General features: G+C 50.1%; 7 protein-coding genes across 7 annotated transcripts; 2 read left to right on the forward strand and 5 right to left on the reverse strand.

Moving 5' to 3' along the window:
- Positions 1–19: 19 nt before the first annotated feature.
- ASPVEDRAFT_292763 (uncharacterized protein) lies at positions 20–2,254 on the forward strand. The gene is made up of 4 exons (XM_040810204.1): positions 20–329; positions 375–580; positions 637–1,399; positions 1,457–2,254. Exons 1-4 carry the CDS (start codon positions 138–140, stop codon positions 1,862–1,864), a joined length of 1,569 nt encoding a protein of 522 aa, XP_040663203.1. The 5' UTR covers positions 20–137; the 3' UTR covers positions 1,865–2,254.
- Positions 2,255–2,499: 245 nt separating this feature from the next.
- On the reverse strand, positions 2,500–6,975 carry pmcA (putative P-type calcium ATPase; the record flags this gene model as incomplete). The annotated part of the gene is made up of 4 exons (XM_040805952.1): positions 2,500–3,388; positions 3,451–3,703; positions 3,753–3,894; positions 3,946–6,975. 4 exons carry the CDS (start codon positions 6,973–6,975, stop codon positions 2,500–2,502), a joined length of 4,314 nt encoding a protein of 1,437 aa, XP_040663204.1.
- Positions 6,976–9,546: 2,571 nt separating this feature from the next.
- Positions 9,547–12,888, reverse strand: ASPVEDRAFT_49450 (nucleoporin Nup84/Nup107 family protein; the record flags this gene model as incomplete). Its single annotated transcript, XM_040814164.1, has 4 exons — positions 9,547–9,896; positions 9,955–10,404; positions 10,455–12,756; positions 12,826–12,888. The coding sequence occupies 4 exons, from the start codon at positions 12,886–12,888 to the stop codon at positions 9,547–9,549; spliced, it is 3,165 nt and encodes a 1,054-aa protein (XP_040663205.1).
- A 432-nt stretch (positions 12,889–13,320) lies between these two features.
- On the reverse strand, positions 13,321–13,962 carry ASPVEDRAFT_36859 (uncharacterized protein). Its single transcript, XM_040811309.1, has 6 exons — positions 13,921–13,962; positions 13,875–13,878; positions 13,829–13,842; positions 13,724–13,774; positions 13,658–13,670; positions 13,321–13,607 (listed from the first exon to the last, which is right to left on the reverse strand). Exons 3-6 carry the CDS (start codon positions 13,829–13,831, stop codon positions 13,435–13,437), a joined length of 240 nt encoding a protein of 79 aa, XP_040663206.1. The 5' UTR covers positions 13,832–13,842; positions 13,875–13,878; positions 13,921–13,962; the 3' UTR covers positions 13,321–13,434.
- Positions 13,963–14,357: 395 nt separating this feature from the next.
- Positions 14,358–14,717, forward strand: ASPVEDRAFT_120179 (SUMO family protein SMT3; the record flags this gene model as incomplete). Its single annotated transcript, XM_040805774.1, has 2 exons — positions 14,358–14,579; positions 14,661–14,717. 2 exons carry the CDS (start codon positions 14,358–14,360, stop codon positions 14,715–14,717), a joined length of 279 nt encoding a protein of 92 aa, XP_040663207.1.
- Positions 14,718–15,280: 563 nt separating this feature from the next.
- On the reverse strand, positions 15,281–15,937 carry ASPVEDRAFT_49452 (uncharacterized protein; the record flags this gene model as incomplete). Its single annotated transcript, XM_040814165.1, has 1 exon — positions 15,281–15,937. The coding sequence occupies one exon, from the start codon at positions 15,935–15,937 to the stop codon at positions 15,281–15,283; it is 657 nt and encodes a 218-aa protein (XP_040663208.1).
- Positions 15,837–16,581, reverse strand: ASPVEDRAFT_36860 (uncharacterized protein). Its single transcript, XM_040811310.1, has 2 exons — positions 16,089–16,581; positions 15,837–15,927 (listed from the first exon to the last, which is right to left on the reverse strand). The coding sequence occupies exon 1, from the start codon at positions 16,469–16,471 to the stop codon at positions 16,256–16,258; it is 216 nt and encodes a 71-aa protein (XP_040663209.1). The 5' UTR covers positions 16,472–16,581; the 3' UTR covers positions 15,837–15,927; positions 16,089–16,255.
- Positions 16,582–16,759: the final 178 nt, after the last annotated feature.

Consider the following 16,759-nt stretch of genomic DNA (forward strand, 5'->3'; position numbering starts at 1 on the left):
TCCGACGTCGGCTGTCTGCATCCCGACCCTTCACATACTCACCGACACAACTAGCTTATCAGTGCCAATCCAGGAGGAAGCTGGGGATTGGAGACGGGCGAGTCAGCTACGGCAAGTTGCAGTTATAATAGCTTGCCATGCCCAGTTTGCCGAGTTCTCAGTTTCCTCGACATCCTTCGCTAAGTCTCACTATGGAGACCTCAGACACGAAACACCGTCCCTCGGCGGATGAGAAAAGACGTCCTAGCGACCTTGGGATCGTTGAGACATACACTGAAGAAGAGGAGAAGGCCCTTGTACGCAAGATCGACACGGTTATCCTGCCGTTTGTGAGTCCGTACATTCACTATGCTAGACAGCTACTGACGATACAGATGTGTCTCGTTTTCCTGCTGCAGTATCTCGACAAGCAAAGTCTCAGCTATGCGGGCGTCTTCGGCCTCATTGAGGATCTCGAGCTCTCAAACTCGCAATACTCATGGTGCAGCTCTATCTTTTACGTCGGCCAATTGGTGGCTGAATACCCGTTTATATACCTGATGAGTCGTCTACCATTGACCAAGTTTGTCGGTGTCACTGTGTAAGCCTGACTTTCTCCCTCCTTCGCCCCTTGTAAAGTGAGATTAACGAAGTCAGCATCCTCTGGGGCATCTCATGCACCTGTCTCGCGGCGCCCCAAAACTACGCTGGCTTCGCCGCGGTCCGCTTCCTCCTGGGCTTCACCGAAGGCGCCGTCTCCCCAGCCTTTGTCACCATAACCTCCATCTGGTGGCGCAAGCACGAGCACGCCTCGCGCACAGCCCTATGGGTAAGCATGAACGGCATCGCCCAAACCCTCGGCTGCCTGCTCATGTACGGCATTGGCAAAAACACCACTCGCGCCCTGGCACCCTGGCGCACCCTCTTCCTCATATGCGGCATCATCACCACCGCCTCAGGAGTCGGCTTTTTCACACTCATGCCCTCCGGCCCCTCAGACGCCTGGTTCCTCTCACCGCGCGAGAAGCACGTCCTCTCCCTCCGCATGGCCAAGGACCGTGAAGGCGGCGATAAGACCTCCTTCTCGCTCCCGCAGCTGAAGGAGACAATGCTCGACCCCAAGGCCTGGTGCGTCTTTTGGTTCGGCGTGCTGGTTACAATGCAGTCTCCCGTTCTAACCTTCGCTACCCTCGTCATCAATTCAATCGGATACACCCAGCTCCAGACAATGCTGTATACTGCGCCCTCCGGCGCCGTCCAGGTTGGCCTGCTCTGGGTCGGCTTGATATTATGCTATATCTTCCCGCGCCAGCGCACCCTCGTCGTCCTGCTCCTCTGTATCCCGCCAATCGTTGGTACAATCCTCATGCTAGTCCTCCCACTTAGTTCAGGCTGGGCGCTAATCGGCGCCGCATGGCTGGTGCGCTCCCCAACCCTAAAAAACCAAAATACAAATAATAGCTAATATTACGTACAGGCCTCCTGCATAAGCGCCTCAATGTCTGTGTTACTATCCCTAGTTGCCTCGAACGTAAAAGGCAACACGAAGCGCGCGATCGTCAACGCCATGTTCTTCATCGGCTACTGCGCCGGCTGCATTGCGTCGCCGCAGCTGTGGACCAATCGGCCCAAGTACCTGGAGGGCTTGATCACGGCACTTGTTACGTGGGGGCTGCTTATTTTCACGACGGTGGTTTATCGGCTGCTTTGTATGCGGGATAATAAGGGAAGAGAAAGGGAAGCTACTGGTATTAGTGGTGGGAGTGGGTTGGAGAGTGGGTTGGAGAGTGCGGGAGTAGGCCACGGGCAGGAGTTGGATATGAATGGGTCGCCGTATACCGATCTGACGGATAAGCAAGATAGGGCGTTTAGGTATAGCTGGTAGAATGGTTTTGAAAACAAAACCACAGGGCGGGTTTAATAGTTAACCATATGAATGGCTTTTGCAACAAAAGAGCGGTGTCCTAGGCTGCTCTTCATTATCAATATCTAACGTAAGAGCGACATATGTAAAGGAAACGTAGACAAACAAAATTTTTCTTATCTACCCCCCTCAAGACAATTACAAACATGAACGGAGGTGAGTATATACAGAGAAGAGAGACCGGAACACGAGAGTGGCGGCGGCCGACATGAACAAAAAAAAAGAAAACCCAAGTTGTCCGAAAGCGCCAGGCTAAAGAAATCCCAACCTTGATGCGAAGTTGTCTATTAAAAACAGAAAGAAAGGAACAGTGTAGTACATCGCCACCCACAGACGCCGGACACACCCCGGGGATGAGAGATGAAAAGGCCCCGAAAGAACGGAAGAAACATGATATTAGAAATCGAACAGTAAAATGATGGCCAGAGTCCACCACGGTACTTTTGAATAATGAAACAGAAGATTAAGAAGGATTGCTGGTAAACGAGGAACCTGGCGTGTTCATATTCCCTCGATGGTATTGTAAAAGGCGTATTTGGTAGGCAAGTAAGTAATTAGGTGAGAAGCGTATGTTTGAGCACAAGTGTGCCTGTAGTTTAAACTCGGCCTTGGCTAGATCGAGACCTGGATCGTCTACTGCGGTTGGATGATTCGCGAGCGGGTGGTGCATCTTCAAAGTAAGGAATGAGATCTGGGTTCTGGCTTGGGGGGGTTGTCGATGTGGGCTGGTAGTCGCCGACAATGTTGACATCTGGCGCAGTATCAGGATGTACTTCAATCCCCGGTTGCGTATTCAGCCCTCCGCTGCTGTTCAAGTCGAATTTTAATGGCTCTCCTTCTGCTGGCCTCTCAATCGGAGACCAGCCGGCAATACTACCGGCGACCACGCCCGCCATTGCAGCAGCTGGACTGAATATTGAATTTGAGCGGGACCGTGTACGCTTTCTTGACCGGGATTCGGGAGTAGCAGGAAGTGGTGGACTGCCGTCAGTACTGTCTCCTCCCACAGGGGTCCCTGGGACCGAGTTCTCTCGCGACCTTGAGCCGCTGCGTGATCGTGGCAGGAACTCTTCCGGATGCTGTAACTTGTGCGCAAGGTTCTTCAGTCGGCCGCCCCGGAGCTGTTTGAAGAATGTAAGCTGGTCGCGGATTTCCTCTAGGGCTGGGTTCCATTCAAATCGTGGGCGGTCTTCATCAGATACAACGAGCTCTGGGCGCTTCTTACGCCAATGGAATGACGGAACGAGCTTGCGAATGAATTCGTCCGGAATCAGTCGAATTATCACAGCAACCGGGAGCGATATTAAACCGAGGATGAGACAGACTGCCCATTGTCCTCCATTAAGGCGAGCAACGGAAAAGGCATGTCCACCAACGAAAATGATCAAAATCTGACCACCAACAATGATGAATTGGATACCGATAAACCACTGATTGCGGAGAAGCCCATCGAAAATATTGAGCCCATTATCTAAGCGACGAGAGCTAAATGAAAATTAATATTGATTCTATTTCTCTCCATACTTGAGGGTAAAGTGATCACTTACTTCCATTGATTGAAGATTTGCATCCAGACAAAGGTATTAAACACCACTGTTGTGAGAAGTTCTTCTGCATCGTCGTCGGAAAAGTCGATTATGGACCTTAAAAGAGATCTTCCAGCGAAATTCAGAATGAACGTGATAACCAGCTGGTAGATGCTTTGTCCGATGATCATCTTCCACATGGTTAAGGTGATGAGAGGTGCGGACTTCGGTTCAGGACGACGGTTGAGAATGTAAGGTGATGGGGGATCAGTTGCTAAATCACTGTTAGCTCATAACCTGCGACCTTGGGTTTCGAAACATACCAAGGGCAAGCGCAGCAAAGGTATCCATAATCAAGTTGACCCACAAAAGCTGAACTGTTGTCAACACTGACTCCTCATTATCATTAGCTACGGCGGAGACGAAAGTGAGGAGGACGGCAGTGATGTTGACTGTAATTTGGAACTGTATCTTGGTTAATTCAAAGTCATGGAATGAGGTCCAGCGACAACTCACCTGCAAAAACTTCTTCACCGCATCGTTGACAGTCCTACCCCAAGCCATAGCCTTCACAATAGAAGCAAAATTATCATCCATCAGGATGATGTCCGATGCTTCCTTAGCAACCTCAGTTCCTGCAATTCCCATGGAAAACCCAACATCTGCTGTCTTCAAAGCTTGGGCATCATTTGTACCATCACCAGTCACTGCAACTGTCTCGCCTAGTTTCTTCAGCTGAGAAACAAGGATTTTCTTGTCATCGGGACTCGATCTAGCAAGGACTTGAAGTCGTGGAATGATTTGTGCCATTTGGCGGCTGCTTAGTTTTCGGAACTGGGGTCCTTCAATTGCAACACCCCCGGCAGTGAAGATCCCACACTCTTGTGCAATTGACTTGGCGGTAATAATGTTGTCACCAGTGACCATGCGCACAAAGACACCAGCACGCTGACACTGCTTGACTGATTCCGTCACTCCGGCTCGGAGAGGGTCTTGGATACCCCAAACACCAAACATAACCATATCCTTGAAAATATGGTCGAACACTGCAAGCGAACGGTTGTCTTCCTGAGTGGGAGCCCCCCTGGGAGGCCACTCAGTAAAGTCGCGGTAAACCAGACTGATGGCTCTCAAGGACTGAGTGGCGTAGTTGTTGATGGTGTTTTCAAGCTTAGAACGATCGTCCTGATCTAGTGGTCCTTCCTCAAGGTCTCGAGAAGGGTCGCGAATTACCCTTGTCGATTTAGCCAGCAAAATCTCCGAAGCGCCTTTGACTAGCATTCGATACTTTCCGTTGTCCATTTTTATCACAATTGCCATACATTTTCGGCCCGAATCAAAAGGCTCCATTTGAGCAACAGTAGCATTATCCCTTGCTTCGCTGAGCGATCCCAGTCCCAGGTATGTCCGAGCGAATCCTAGGAGAGCAGTCTCGGTCTTTGACCCTATAAAGGTCATGGCTCCGTCTTGTTCTCCTTCAAATGCAGTCGAGTTTAGTACGATCGAGTCGACGAGAAGCTTTTTGACGGGTTGCGAAAGACTTGACACAAACTCCGAAGGAGATAATACGTTTCCAGAATCGGGAGTCTGGCCGTTGTTCTCGGACGCAGGCGTGGAGGATGTTTGGGATTTCCCTCCAAATTTAGTGCTAGTTCCCAGAGTCGCAGCCACGGCGGTCATCTTGTTTTCCGTTAGTGTGCCGGTCTTGTCTGAGCAAATGGTGGTTGCGTTGCCCATTGTTTCACAGGCTCTTAGCAAGCGAACCAGGTTGTTGTCCTTCAGCATACGTGTTGTAGCGAATGCAAGCGCGAGCGTCACAGCCAGCGGTAAACCTTCCGGAACTGCAACAACAATAACAGTCACGGCCACGATGAAAATTTGTAGAAAAGCCTGGCCTTTATCATAGGCGCTACCCAAGCCTTTCAACTGGGCAAGGAACTTGATGAACAAGACAACAAATAGCAGCAAACCAGCAGCCAGGCCGAGCTTCGCAATGTATTCCGCGAGGACATTCAACTTCGTCTGCAATGGCGTGGTTTGGCCCTCATCTTGAAGAGACATCATTGTCTTGCCATAAGTAGAGTTCACTCCAACTGCAGTAACCAAAAACTGTCCAACACCCTCCGATACCTTGGCACCAGATACGATGAACGGGTCCTGTTTGGCGAGATTCTCACGCCGTTCAATAATTCCATAAACATCCTGTGCAGGTGATTTATGAAGTACGTCTGATTCACCTGTAGCAGAAGATTCGTCACATTTGACGTTATGACCTCCGATATAGATGCCATCCACTGGCACAAGGTCACCAGGTTCCAGGTGCATAACATCGCCAACAAGAATATCGTGGACAGAAATCTCGGCCACCTTCCCGGAGCGGACGATCTTGACCATTCGATCCTCCTTCTTTTTGTTTAGTTTTACAAATTGACGTTCCTTCTGCCAATCGTTGGCTGCTCCAACAACCACAACAATTAAGATGGCTACAATGATAGCGACACCCTCGACCCATTGAACCCGCGGCTCGCCAGGCTCCGCTGTTAGAGACTGGTAGATTCCTAGCGCAAGCGAGATAATGGCAGCCACCGTCAACAAAATGAGCACTTTGTCATTGTACGCGAGCCACGCTAGTTCGAAGATTGACTTGGTCTTTTTCTCCGGCAGCTTGTTGGATCCGTATATGCGCTTACGATCCGAGTAGGAGTTCTCGTCCTGTTTATGGGGAGTCGTGGTATCGGCTCGGGGTGGCCTTGGGGGCTCGTCTTCGGCGGCAGGCTTAGGCAAAGATTCGGCGCTACTTGGTGCTGTTGCGTCATCGAAACTTATATACCCTTCCAGCTCCTTTTCATCCAAGCTCAGCCCGCTGCGCAAATCGGTTCGCAGGCCCTTCGCAAGACCAGCGAGGCCGCCAAGGGCGTAGAAGGCGCCAAGGTTCTTGGGGTTCAACAGCTTATTCAGCTGCCCCGGGGAGAAGGCAAAGTTGTTGTTTTCGACTTCGAATTCCGCCTCCCTGCCCGGATCTGGCTGAAGAGCCTCCTCGTAGTTTCCGATGGTATTATCTGCAGATGCTGCAGGCGACGCATTCCCATTATGATTTGAATGTGATTCGGCTCCATTAGATTGTATGGAATCGTCAGACTCAAGCGAGTTTCCACGCGACCTAGCTCCTGGCACGGCGAGGTAGTTAGAATGAAGCATAGAGTCCGTCATCTTCGAGCTAGGCGATACCACATGGTGAGGTGATGGCGAGGTCGGCCGGCTATCGTGCTCCCTGCCTTCTGACGAACCGTACGAACGTATCGATGCAACTGAACGGGTGTCGGACGGAGAAACAGCATTGCCATTCAAAAGTGCGCTGGTCTCTGTATGATCAACATGGTTGGTAGAACGTGAAGTCTGCGACGGAGCTTCAACCTGAGCACGGGAGAGGTTCTGGTCCGAGATGGCCGACGTGTCTATCGTTATCGTTGGGGCTCGTTCTCTGCGGAGAGGTGTCGTGGGAGTCTGCGCAGAGTCATTCTCATTCGATGGTCTCGGCTCAGACATGATCGGCCAAAAGACAAGACCGACCCTTCAAGAAACCCCGAAAACTGACAGATAAGGGAAAGGGATGTGGGATATCAATAAGAATGCGGCCCCGGAAGGAGCAACTGAATGCTATTCGAACCTGTCATCAAAAGCGAGCGCCGAACTAACAAGAGAGGGCACCCATTCCCAGGCGAATTGACAACTCCACGTTCGTCAACAATCCCATCAGAAGAGATGGGAATCGGTGAGAGGCTGTGGGTTGTGCCCAAGGGTCACCCAATATGCAAGCGAAACAAGCGAACGCACTGGTCGGCCAACGTGACAAAGGAAGGATGCTGCAGGATCGACGTCCACAGAGGAAGAATTTGGGAGCAACGAAGGAGCTCAGGAATCAGGATGGAGGAGCGACCAATACGAGCGACATGGAGAGGACAAAAGGTGAGGCGGAAGAGAAAAAAGACTAGAGAGGCGAGTCGAAGAAGGTGTGTCACCAAGGTCGGACCCTGAGCGTCGCGAATCTACGGTAAATAGACTAAGACTAATAATCCCATACGTGCTGCTTCCGTCACTCCACTCGCACCGACCCACTCGCTTCGATCTGGAACTTTTCCAGACTCGGGGGTTCGTATTTCTTACTCTTGCTGGTTGCAGCATCTCTCAAGTCTCTACGAGCATCACCAAGCAGCCGTGAGCTAAGGGCAGGCAATCTCACCACCATCAGATCTAGTGAGAAGCAAAGCCTCCTTTTATGGATCCTGGCTTCGTCGCGACTTCGAGATTGCCACTGGAGGAGGAAACGGAGCTTGTCACTGCTTCCGCCAACCTTACTCGCTCTTGGTTTGCACTGCCTCAATTCCACCCTGGTTCTTCCCCATAACATTGCCTTCTTGCTGCAAGTCCAGACTCCCTTTTCCCGGCCCTTGTGTTATGGTTGCTCAGTCAATGACTTCTCGATGACAGCTTGAAGAATGGATGGCTCTGATTCGTGATTCCCCAAAACCCAGCTTTGAGCCAACAAAAAATAATGTTATCGAGTCTCCAAGGGTTGGATACGAGGGCCACTGCCAGCTGGCCTGCATCTGCAAAAACCCTGAAAATTAACAAGCCACGCATTCACGCAGGTATTAATCTCGCAAATCATTGACCCTCTTTTCTTCTCGACTTCAGCCAATTAATAATTCTAATGAGAAATGAATTCTGCTGACGACCGGACGACTTGAGAGTTGGCAAAGAAATAGTGCTCTGGATTCGGCGCTTGGCGGAGGCTGTGCATGCGTATCCCCACTTCATTTCTTCTTCTCGCCTTCCCTCTCAAATCGTCCCTTTTTGATGCCCATCCGTTATTGGTTACAAGTAATTAATCCCTGCTTGCAGTCAAGACTTTGGCTTTCTCTAGTTTGTGATGGTCAAGGAACTCTACTGCCTGATTTGGCATGGATATTTGGCTCTGCGCGATCGCTTCACTTCAATTCTGGAGACAACGGTCAAACAATAATACAATCCTACCCGTGCAAGGAATCGTCTGGGGATCCGTCTTTCGGGCCAGTAGTGACGATCATGCAACGCGCCTCGGGACCAGTCTCCTTGTTTGTCGATGCCAAGTGTGAAGTCCTTGAATTCTGAGAGCTCTGGTCTCGAGGACTTCAAAGAAAAACAAGAATCACGAGCATTCAAGAAATCATTACCGCCAATCCTGGTCTATCCCCATGGCCACGACCAACATGACGTGTATTCCGACCTCTTCAGCTTAATCCCGGACAACCTCAAACCTGATAGGTGAATTTGCTGACTCCAAACCCCCATATCAAGGCGTACAACGGAGTATCTCCGTTTTAAGATACACTCCGGTGTCCGAGGCTATTACATCTGGCCCGATCCTGATTCAAGTGAAACGGCGAGTGATTGTTCTTGATCGGAAGATGTTCGGTTACCAATCAAACATCGAGAGTGTGAAAACAGCTGGATCCCGGGCAAGACCTTGTCCGGAGTAGTTTTCGAACCTGGTCCAGGCGGTATCTTGGCCAGCTCCCAGCCGTGCCGTGGTTATAATTATTATCCATGCAATCGAGCAGAACTATAAACAGACGTTATTGGGCCAGCTACTATAGATAGATCCGTATCAATCTACACCATAAATATCTAAGACAGTCAAGAAATAGCCAAGGAAATGCGGCAAATAAACCTCTAAGCTCCATATTCGGTTTCTCAGCTTGTATCCTATTATAGAAAACACCTTGTATCACTCCTAAAACCCTGTCCTAATGCAAGTGTAATGAATCTCCCATCCATCCATACCAGTCCCTCCAAGACATCCCACTAGGTCAAGAGAGACAGCAACAAAAGGAGACAAGCATGTAAGTGGTGGAAATACAAAAGAGATAAGAAAAAGGAAACGGTACAAGTCAAAATAGAAACATTGTTGGTAATGTACAATCCATCCATGCTGAAATTGATAGTACATACATATATACGTACGTACTGCCACTCTTAGTGTCTTCGTACCTCCTGAGTAAAGAGCGGTGGCACTCCAGTTTAGCGGGCACAGTAGCGGTGCGGCTATGCAAGTAAAGTAAGCAATCAATTAGGCCCTTACCGCGCCTCACGAAGCATCATCATATCCTCTTCATCCATGGGCGCCTCCACATTCCAAATGGCGAGCGACTCGCCGCCCAAAAGCTTCGTGTCGGGCTTCGCCCGCGCATTAATCATCGCCTTACTCGAGAGCGCCAACGCGTCCGTCAGCTCAGCCATCCGGCGCGACGCTACGAAGGCGCGCGTCAGCAGTTCATTTTCAGCGACTTGCATGGCGAGGTTCATGCACTGGACTAGAATCTCGCTGCTAATGACATGTGCTGAGTAATATAGGGCGCTGTGGTAATCGAGGAAGAGTTCGGGTATGTAGGTGTTGCGGATTTCTTCTAGTTCGGCTTGTTCTTCGTCTATAGGTTTTAGTTAGTGGGTGTGGTTTGAAACAGGACATTGAGGCGAAGTGCTTACCGTTCTGGCCGCTGATTAGCCAGTCGTAGAGGACTGCATCAATATGCATGCTGACTCCGTCTAGCGCATCCTGCAGTTCCGCAAGGAGATTCTTGATGGTTCCCGAGTCGCGTCGGCGTTTGCTGTTATCAATTTTCTCACATACGCCAGCGAACCTCTCCAATGCGTCGAAGGCAAGGATGAGTTGTTCTAGGTCACGCATAGTCCGCGACTGTGCGCAAAGAAGTCTGGTTTGAGCAGTCGACGGCAAGCTGTTACTGCTAGATTTATTCCGCTTGTGCCCGTATGCTCGTGCTTTGGAAGGGCTGGAAGGTTCTGGGGTGCCGATATCTAACTCATCCTCATAGTCCATAGCGAAATCAGTGATATCGAACCCGAAAGATTCCCGGGAAATGTCCGATAGTCGCATTCGCCTACTGAGTTCCCTAGCTGCAGGGAGTCTACCAGTAACTTTTAGAAGTGTTAGCAACTATTCGACAACAGAAGGTGAAGAAACTTACTGTAGAACTTCCGGTAAAGCGTTGCCCCAAGGAAGCAGATTCGACCCCATTGCCCGTCGACATAACGAAGCCATTCCAGACTACGTATGATCTTCTCGTCTTTCCTTGAAAGGTCTGTTCCGATAAAATCATGTTTGACAGGAACCAGCTCGCGGTTCCCATCCTTGCGGGTCACGACCTTCGGGAACTGCTTGAGAGTCCTTGAATGATCAATAGCAGATTCCCCGGATGTAACCGTCGCCCACTGTTCACGAATAACCGCTTCGATGTCAATATCGTACTTGTGCATCATCTGAACTTGATATCTCCTTTCTCTAGGGTCAACTATCTCGATCAGAACATCGCCAAGCACAGAATACAACACGTGTTCGGGAAGACGGCAGGCATAGAGCGGAATCAGCTCAGGGAGGCGAGCTTCCTCCAGGTTGGCAATATACCCTATTATATTCACAGTCGCGATGTCATAGAATTGAGTATCACTTCGCACATAGCCGATGGAGTTGGCGATAATAAAGAGATGAGTAGCAATCCTCAAAGCATCACTATCCTCAGCCGCAATGAGGAGAGAATCATCAACGTAGTTCGGTGACAGATCGGGTATAAATGAAGGCTGATTCCTATTGATAGCTGCTTGCGAAACTGCCGCGGCCAAGGATGCGAAGAAAAAATCATATCCTTTACCCAGGATCGCAGCTTGAATTGTACGGTAGGGGTTTCGAGCCTCGCCTCCGATACGCTCATGGCCCCTGGTGTATTGCACAAACTTATTGAATTCTGCGTAGCCCGCAGGTTCAGGCGTAAAAACCATTGGGCTCGTAGGAGAATGGCTGAGCTTTCGTTGGAATTGCTTGCAGAACCCCCTGTAACGGGATAGGACGACATTGTTGAAGTAGACGTACAGATAGTCGTCCCAGCTCTGGCACACCTTGAAGGCCGCTTCGGACTCGCCGCACAACAGCCCGTAAACAGCACGCTCGAAATCTTCGGTCTTGGAGTCTCGCGCCAGACTTGAGCAAGCGGCCCTCCAGGAATCTTGAGAGCGCCAGTTCATCATCCGTGTTGTTGAATCGTCAATAGGCGTGTCTCCGCCTGAATTTGGATCAACGTTGGAACCGCAGATACTAATTGCGCGCCAGCTCTCTAGTCGATCTGAGGCCCATTCCCTGATTTTACTCCAGTTCTCCCCTTGCCTAAGCATTTTCCAGCAAGTCATCCACGTAGCACGCTCGTAGTACTGATCCTTTCGTTGGAGGTTCTGTTTTTGACGGGTAACGGCGTCGGGATCCAATTGCGTAACCAGCGGTTCGGATTGTTCAGAGGTTAGCAATGAAGCTGTAATTCCTGGGTCATTAGGCTCGAGAGGTTGAGGCCAGGCACGCAGTCGCTTTTGTCCCTTGATAGTTTCCTTGGTGTATAGCCATCCATGAGTCCATGAACCTTGTCCTCTCTCAGCCTGCGCCTCTAGTTCTGATATTAAAGAGTCGATATCTAGGACAGAGTTTCGCGCAGTATATTCCAACCACTTCAGCGTAAGAACACATTCCACCGCGTATTGATCCGCCTTCATGAACTGATCCCATACTTCACGATCCGACGAATATCGATGCAGTTTTTGAAATACAGTCTCTTGTGATTTCTGGAAGCTTGCCCTGCTAGGAGGGTCGTCGACACTGATAAGGTTAAGCAGAAGCTGCCAAGTGCTTGCTTCCAACTGTAACCGTTGCAGTTCTTCTTCGGTTTTCGCATCGGCCTGAGAGGTACCGTTGGTTTGGTTGAAGCCCCAACCTCCTTTCGCTTTCTTCAGCGTCTCCTGCTTAGAAATGTCATGGATTGCATCTTGCGCAATGGTCTGGTATCCCTTCACCAAGTTGTAGACAGCCTGGTAACTCCCCAATTCGTCAGCGCGGTTGTCCTTTTGTCTGAAACGGTCCAGCTTTTCCGCGAATGCTTCTATTTGGCGCGTAACACGGTCGGCAGTTCGACGGAGGGGGTGCAAGGCCTGCTGTGCGCCTGCTGAGGTGAAGAACTCGGAGGCAGCATCGAACCCATCTGCAGCACGGTCAGTGATGTATCGAAGCTCGTGTACAAGAGGCCTACTTTGCCCATTTGGAGCTCCGGGAAGGTCAAGAGGTGATTCGCTGCCATTCATATCGGGGGCATCTTCCTCGAACTCTCCGTTCTCATCTCCATCCATTTCTTCGTCATCGTCTTCGTCCTCCTCTACTACTTCCTCCTCATCCATGGGCTCATCGTCATCGTCATCGATCTCGATAATTTCGGTATTGTTTGGTGGCTGTTGGTTCTGCAGGACAAAGAGACCGTGTGTTAGAGGCGCCCAACGAAGAACTGAGCTCAAAAAAACAATACTCACACTGAATGACGTGAAGCCAGAAATAGGGCCGGCGGACCCGGCGGCTCTACTCAGGGGAGCCATGAGCTAGACGATGATGAAAAGAGAAAACTCCCAGCAATGGGCTGGGAAGAAGCAAAATGCAGCTGCGCGACTGTGTTTCTGCCTCTTTGCGTTGTCACCGCATGAATTCTTGTTGGCCCAGCGCGCTGTTTTGGTCGGCAAAACACTAGACCACAACTGGACTAGCGTTGTGCACTCCACGCCTTAAAAAATCTCTCGGATTTTCTGCCGCTCTTCTTCTTTTTTCCTTTTCTTCTTCAATGTCAATTAGGCAATCATTAGAGTCTCGGAACGAGCGTTTTCAATCTTCGTTCAGGTCAATCGGCCTCTCGCGTGCTCAAGATTGTCTTAGAACAATTCAGCAGTTCTTACAACTAGTCTTGCTCTTCACTTTACATGGGAGCCCAGACTGCAAGGGAATTGTTACAACACACTCCGCAGCTGTGTAGCATTCAATACGCCAACTTGATACCAGTCAAACAAAGCGTCTGGTCTCGATATATTCACTCGCGAGGTCTAGTATGTACGTCGTATCTATATAACAAGAAGGAAAACGTAGGCGAAGAGCTAAGTTTCTTGTCCACGCTGCTTCATCTTGAGTTTGAGCAGGTTGGGTTTGGGGCAGCTCGGAGTCTTCGCGTCGTCGCCTTTTTGCTCGTAAAACGCGTTGCAGCATTCATACAATGCGTTTATCTGAGCCTGACACTTTTCCTCTTGGTAGGAGTTCTTGGTCAAGCACGCTGTAGCTGTTAATGCCTGGTCGATATGTGCCATGGTTCGGGAAATCTACCTTGGATGGCGCACTGAGTATGGTCAGCAATGGTTGAAAGGCAATCAAAGGAAAATGAGACCATACTGCTCGCGGGTGGCAGGGAGGATCAAATGCTATATCTTCTTTTAACCCGCCCTGTAGAACTGGATGTTATTATCCGTTTTATCCAGATATAAATCTGCTTCTTACCATGATGTAATGGAGCACTTCAACATTGTTAGCAACATTTACTGGATGTGAGGTGAAGATAAGACAAAGCAAAGATATCCAAAGAGAAACTTACATTAATTCAAGCTGAGGAAGAGACAAAGCTTTTAGTAGGCTAGGATTGGTAAGTGCAGAATCACTTGAAGCTCCATACCTTCATTCACCTGCATCCAAGCTGGCTTGCGCCGCAGAATAGATTTTCCGCTGCTCTTCACTGGTGGGGGCATTTGATCACCGTCTCATCGCTTCCGACATTAATCCCATTTACACCCTCTTCTGCTTCCTTCTCTACCTTGATCCTTTACACCAACAGTCTCTTCAACCCGTGGCCTTTTTATCGTGACACTTCAGAAGTTCTGTTAGTACACCCCCAACCCATTCGACCTCCATATCGTACCCCGCACCGGGTCGCATTACGTTCAGCCGATAACGAGACTAACAAACAGCTTACAGACTCCTCCCAAGCCAATATCCGCCTCTCGCAGCCACATTTACAGGAAACACCGCAATTATGTCCGATACACCACAAGGAGGCGAGGCCCCAGCTGGCGCTGCCGAGCACCTCAACATCAAGGTCACCGATAACAACAATGAGGTTTTCTTCAAGATCAAGCGGTCGACCCAGCTGAAGAAACTCATGGATGCCTTCTGTGAAAGGCAAGGGAAGCAGGCCTCCACTGTCCGTTTCCTTTTTGACGGCACCCGAGTGAGACCAGAGGATACGCCTGAAACTGTATGTCTGATTGAACCCTTCATGCACGAATCTTAAATTCACAATATGAGTTCATGTGGCTGACTCTTTCCCCCTTTCTAGTTGGATATGGCGGATGGTGACACTCTCGAAGTCCACCAAGAGCAGATCGGAGGTTAGGTGGGCGCACTGTCTTTCGACGACGATATCTACGACTCGATCCACACATTTCCCGTCGCGGCTGCAGCGTTTTCCGTTCGGGCGTTATGTCCTCTCGTGTCGTTTCGGAGATGAGCCATAGTGTGGTCGATGCTAGTATTTGATCTTGGCTCAAAACGGGGGGATTTCTTCTGATTTGGAATGGTTTTCTAGCTTTGATGACGAGGGAGTCACGACATAATGGGAAAAAAGATACAACGGACTGTTTGCATTCTCTACTTATGATTGCTTCCTTTATTTTATCCTCTTTTTCGATAGATCGGGAGGCCAGTGTTGGCGCATATGCGTTATGCTAGTGTCTTTCATATTATCTTCGAATAATGACATGATCGCAACATCGTCTACAATCATGCCTCCCTTGTATGAGTATACATGATATGTTACGCCTGAAAATCAAAACTCCACCCTCCAAAATATTACATACAAGGACGGTTCAACTCCACATTACCTTCAATCGACAAATGCACTGTAAATGAAGACGGAACATAACCGCAGCAAACAAAAACAAACAGCCGACAAGGTATTTAATCATCCCAAACAGAAGCCTTCACCTTCTCCTCCTCCTCTTTTAGTTTGGCCGCCTCCTCTCTCTCCTTATTCCGTCGTCTAATCTCCTGCTCCTTCACAGACCGATCATACGCCCGCTGTTCCTCTGTCCGCTTGGGTGCCCGGATCCCCAACGCCCCAGCAATCAACCTCCCCGCAACAGCAGTCTGCTTCTCCGGCCGCCGATTCGGGTCGCGCGGCGCAGACGTAGATCTAGATCTGGACGCCGGCCCTCCATACCCGCCCGTCGCAGCAACCCAAGGCCGAGACGTCTGTGGCGAGATGGGCGTAGGAGGGGGATCGAGCGGCCCCTCCGCTACAGCGGGCGAAGTACCCAGGCTGGTATCTGATTCCGCGAAATTGGACGTCGCCGAGCCCGGATCAACCTCGCCCTGGGCGGACTCCGTAGGTGAGGATTCGTCGAGCTCATCTTCCCAGGAGTCGACGACGACAGGGGCCTTCTTTTTCTTGGGTACGGGAGCGGCGGTGTTGAGAGAGGCGGTTGTTATCTTTGGACGCGGGATGTCGGGGATGGAGGAGGTCTTTTCGCCGATGTGGAGCTCGCGGAGGGAGGATTGGAGCTCGGAGGTTGCTGTTGCTGCTGAGGTTGGACTTGGACTTGCGGCTGTGGGCATTGGGAATGATTATCAGCAGGGATTTCCTGGATTATAAAAAAAGTATGTACGGTGTAGGTATGTATAACAGCTCGGGAATAGGCAAGATGTCAAGCGACAAAGCAAGTTAAACGAGAGAGAGAACAGAAGGAGAATGAAAGACAGAACAAACCCTTTGCGCCCGACGTGGGCTTCGAAGCCATCTCAGCAAGCACTTCTTAAACGGAGTAACGACCTTGAGGCCCAATGTCTGGACCGTGTCGATATGTGGGTGTAGTTTATTAATAGTCAAGGGTGAAATAATGTATGGCGTCAGTCTGGAGTTTGCCGCGTTTCAGTTCAACCCCGCCTTGTTTGGTTGGGTCTCGTGATTGGGATGGAGGAAAGAGGATGGAGTTGACAGCTCCATGATTGGGGGTTCATTTCGCCGGATTGAGCGTTGGCTTGAATTCTGGGCTCAGAGCGACCGCAGAGCAGGTCGATCGCTCGTCGACCGAGATCAACGTCCCAAGGGATGGCGGAAGAGAGCCCAAAGATTGCATGTGCACACCACATGCTATAGATGATGCTAACTTGCTAAGCTTTGACAGATTGAGTCTGTTGTTGTATCATGCTGTGGTCTACTTGCATGCTACTACAGGTATCTCTGCACAATGCTGGGTTTACTGAGTGCTCGGCTATTTGGATCAAGCAGCCGTGTGTTCCCCTGTTCGACAGGCGGTGATATGGGAGCAAAACGGCTATTTGGACCCGCTTGCAGTGTCAAAGGGAACTTGCGCGGCAACACGTGTGCAGCGGGTGACTATCGCTCCGAGAGTGAGCCAGTGCTCAGTTTCCGAGAAG

This window comes from Aspergillus versicolor, assembly GCF_001890125.1.
Source record: "Aspergillus versicolor CBS 583.65 unplaced genomic scaffold ASPVEscaffold_1, whole genome shotgun sequence".
In the NCBI taxonomy this organism is placed as follows: Eukaryota; Fungi; Ascomycota; class Eurotiomycetes; order Eurotiales; family Aspergillaceae; genus Aspergillus; species Aspergillus versicolor.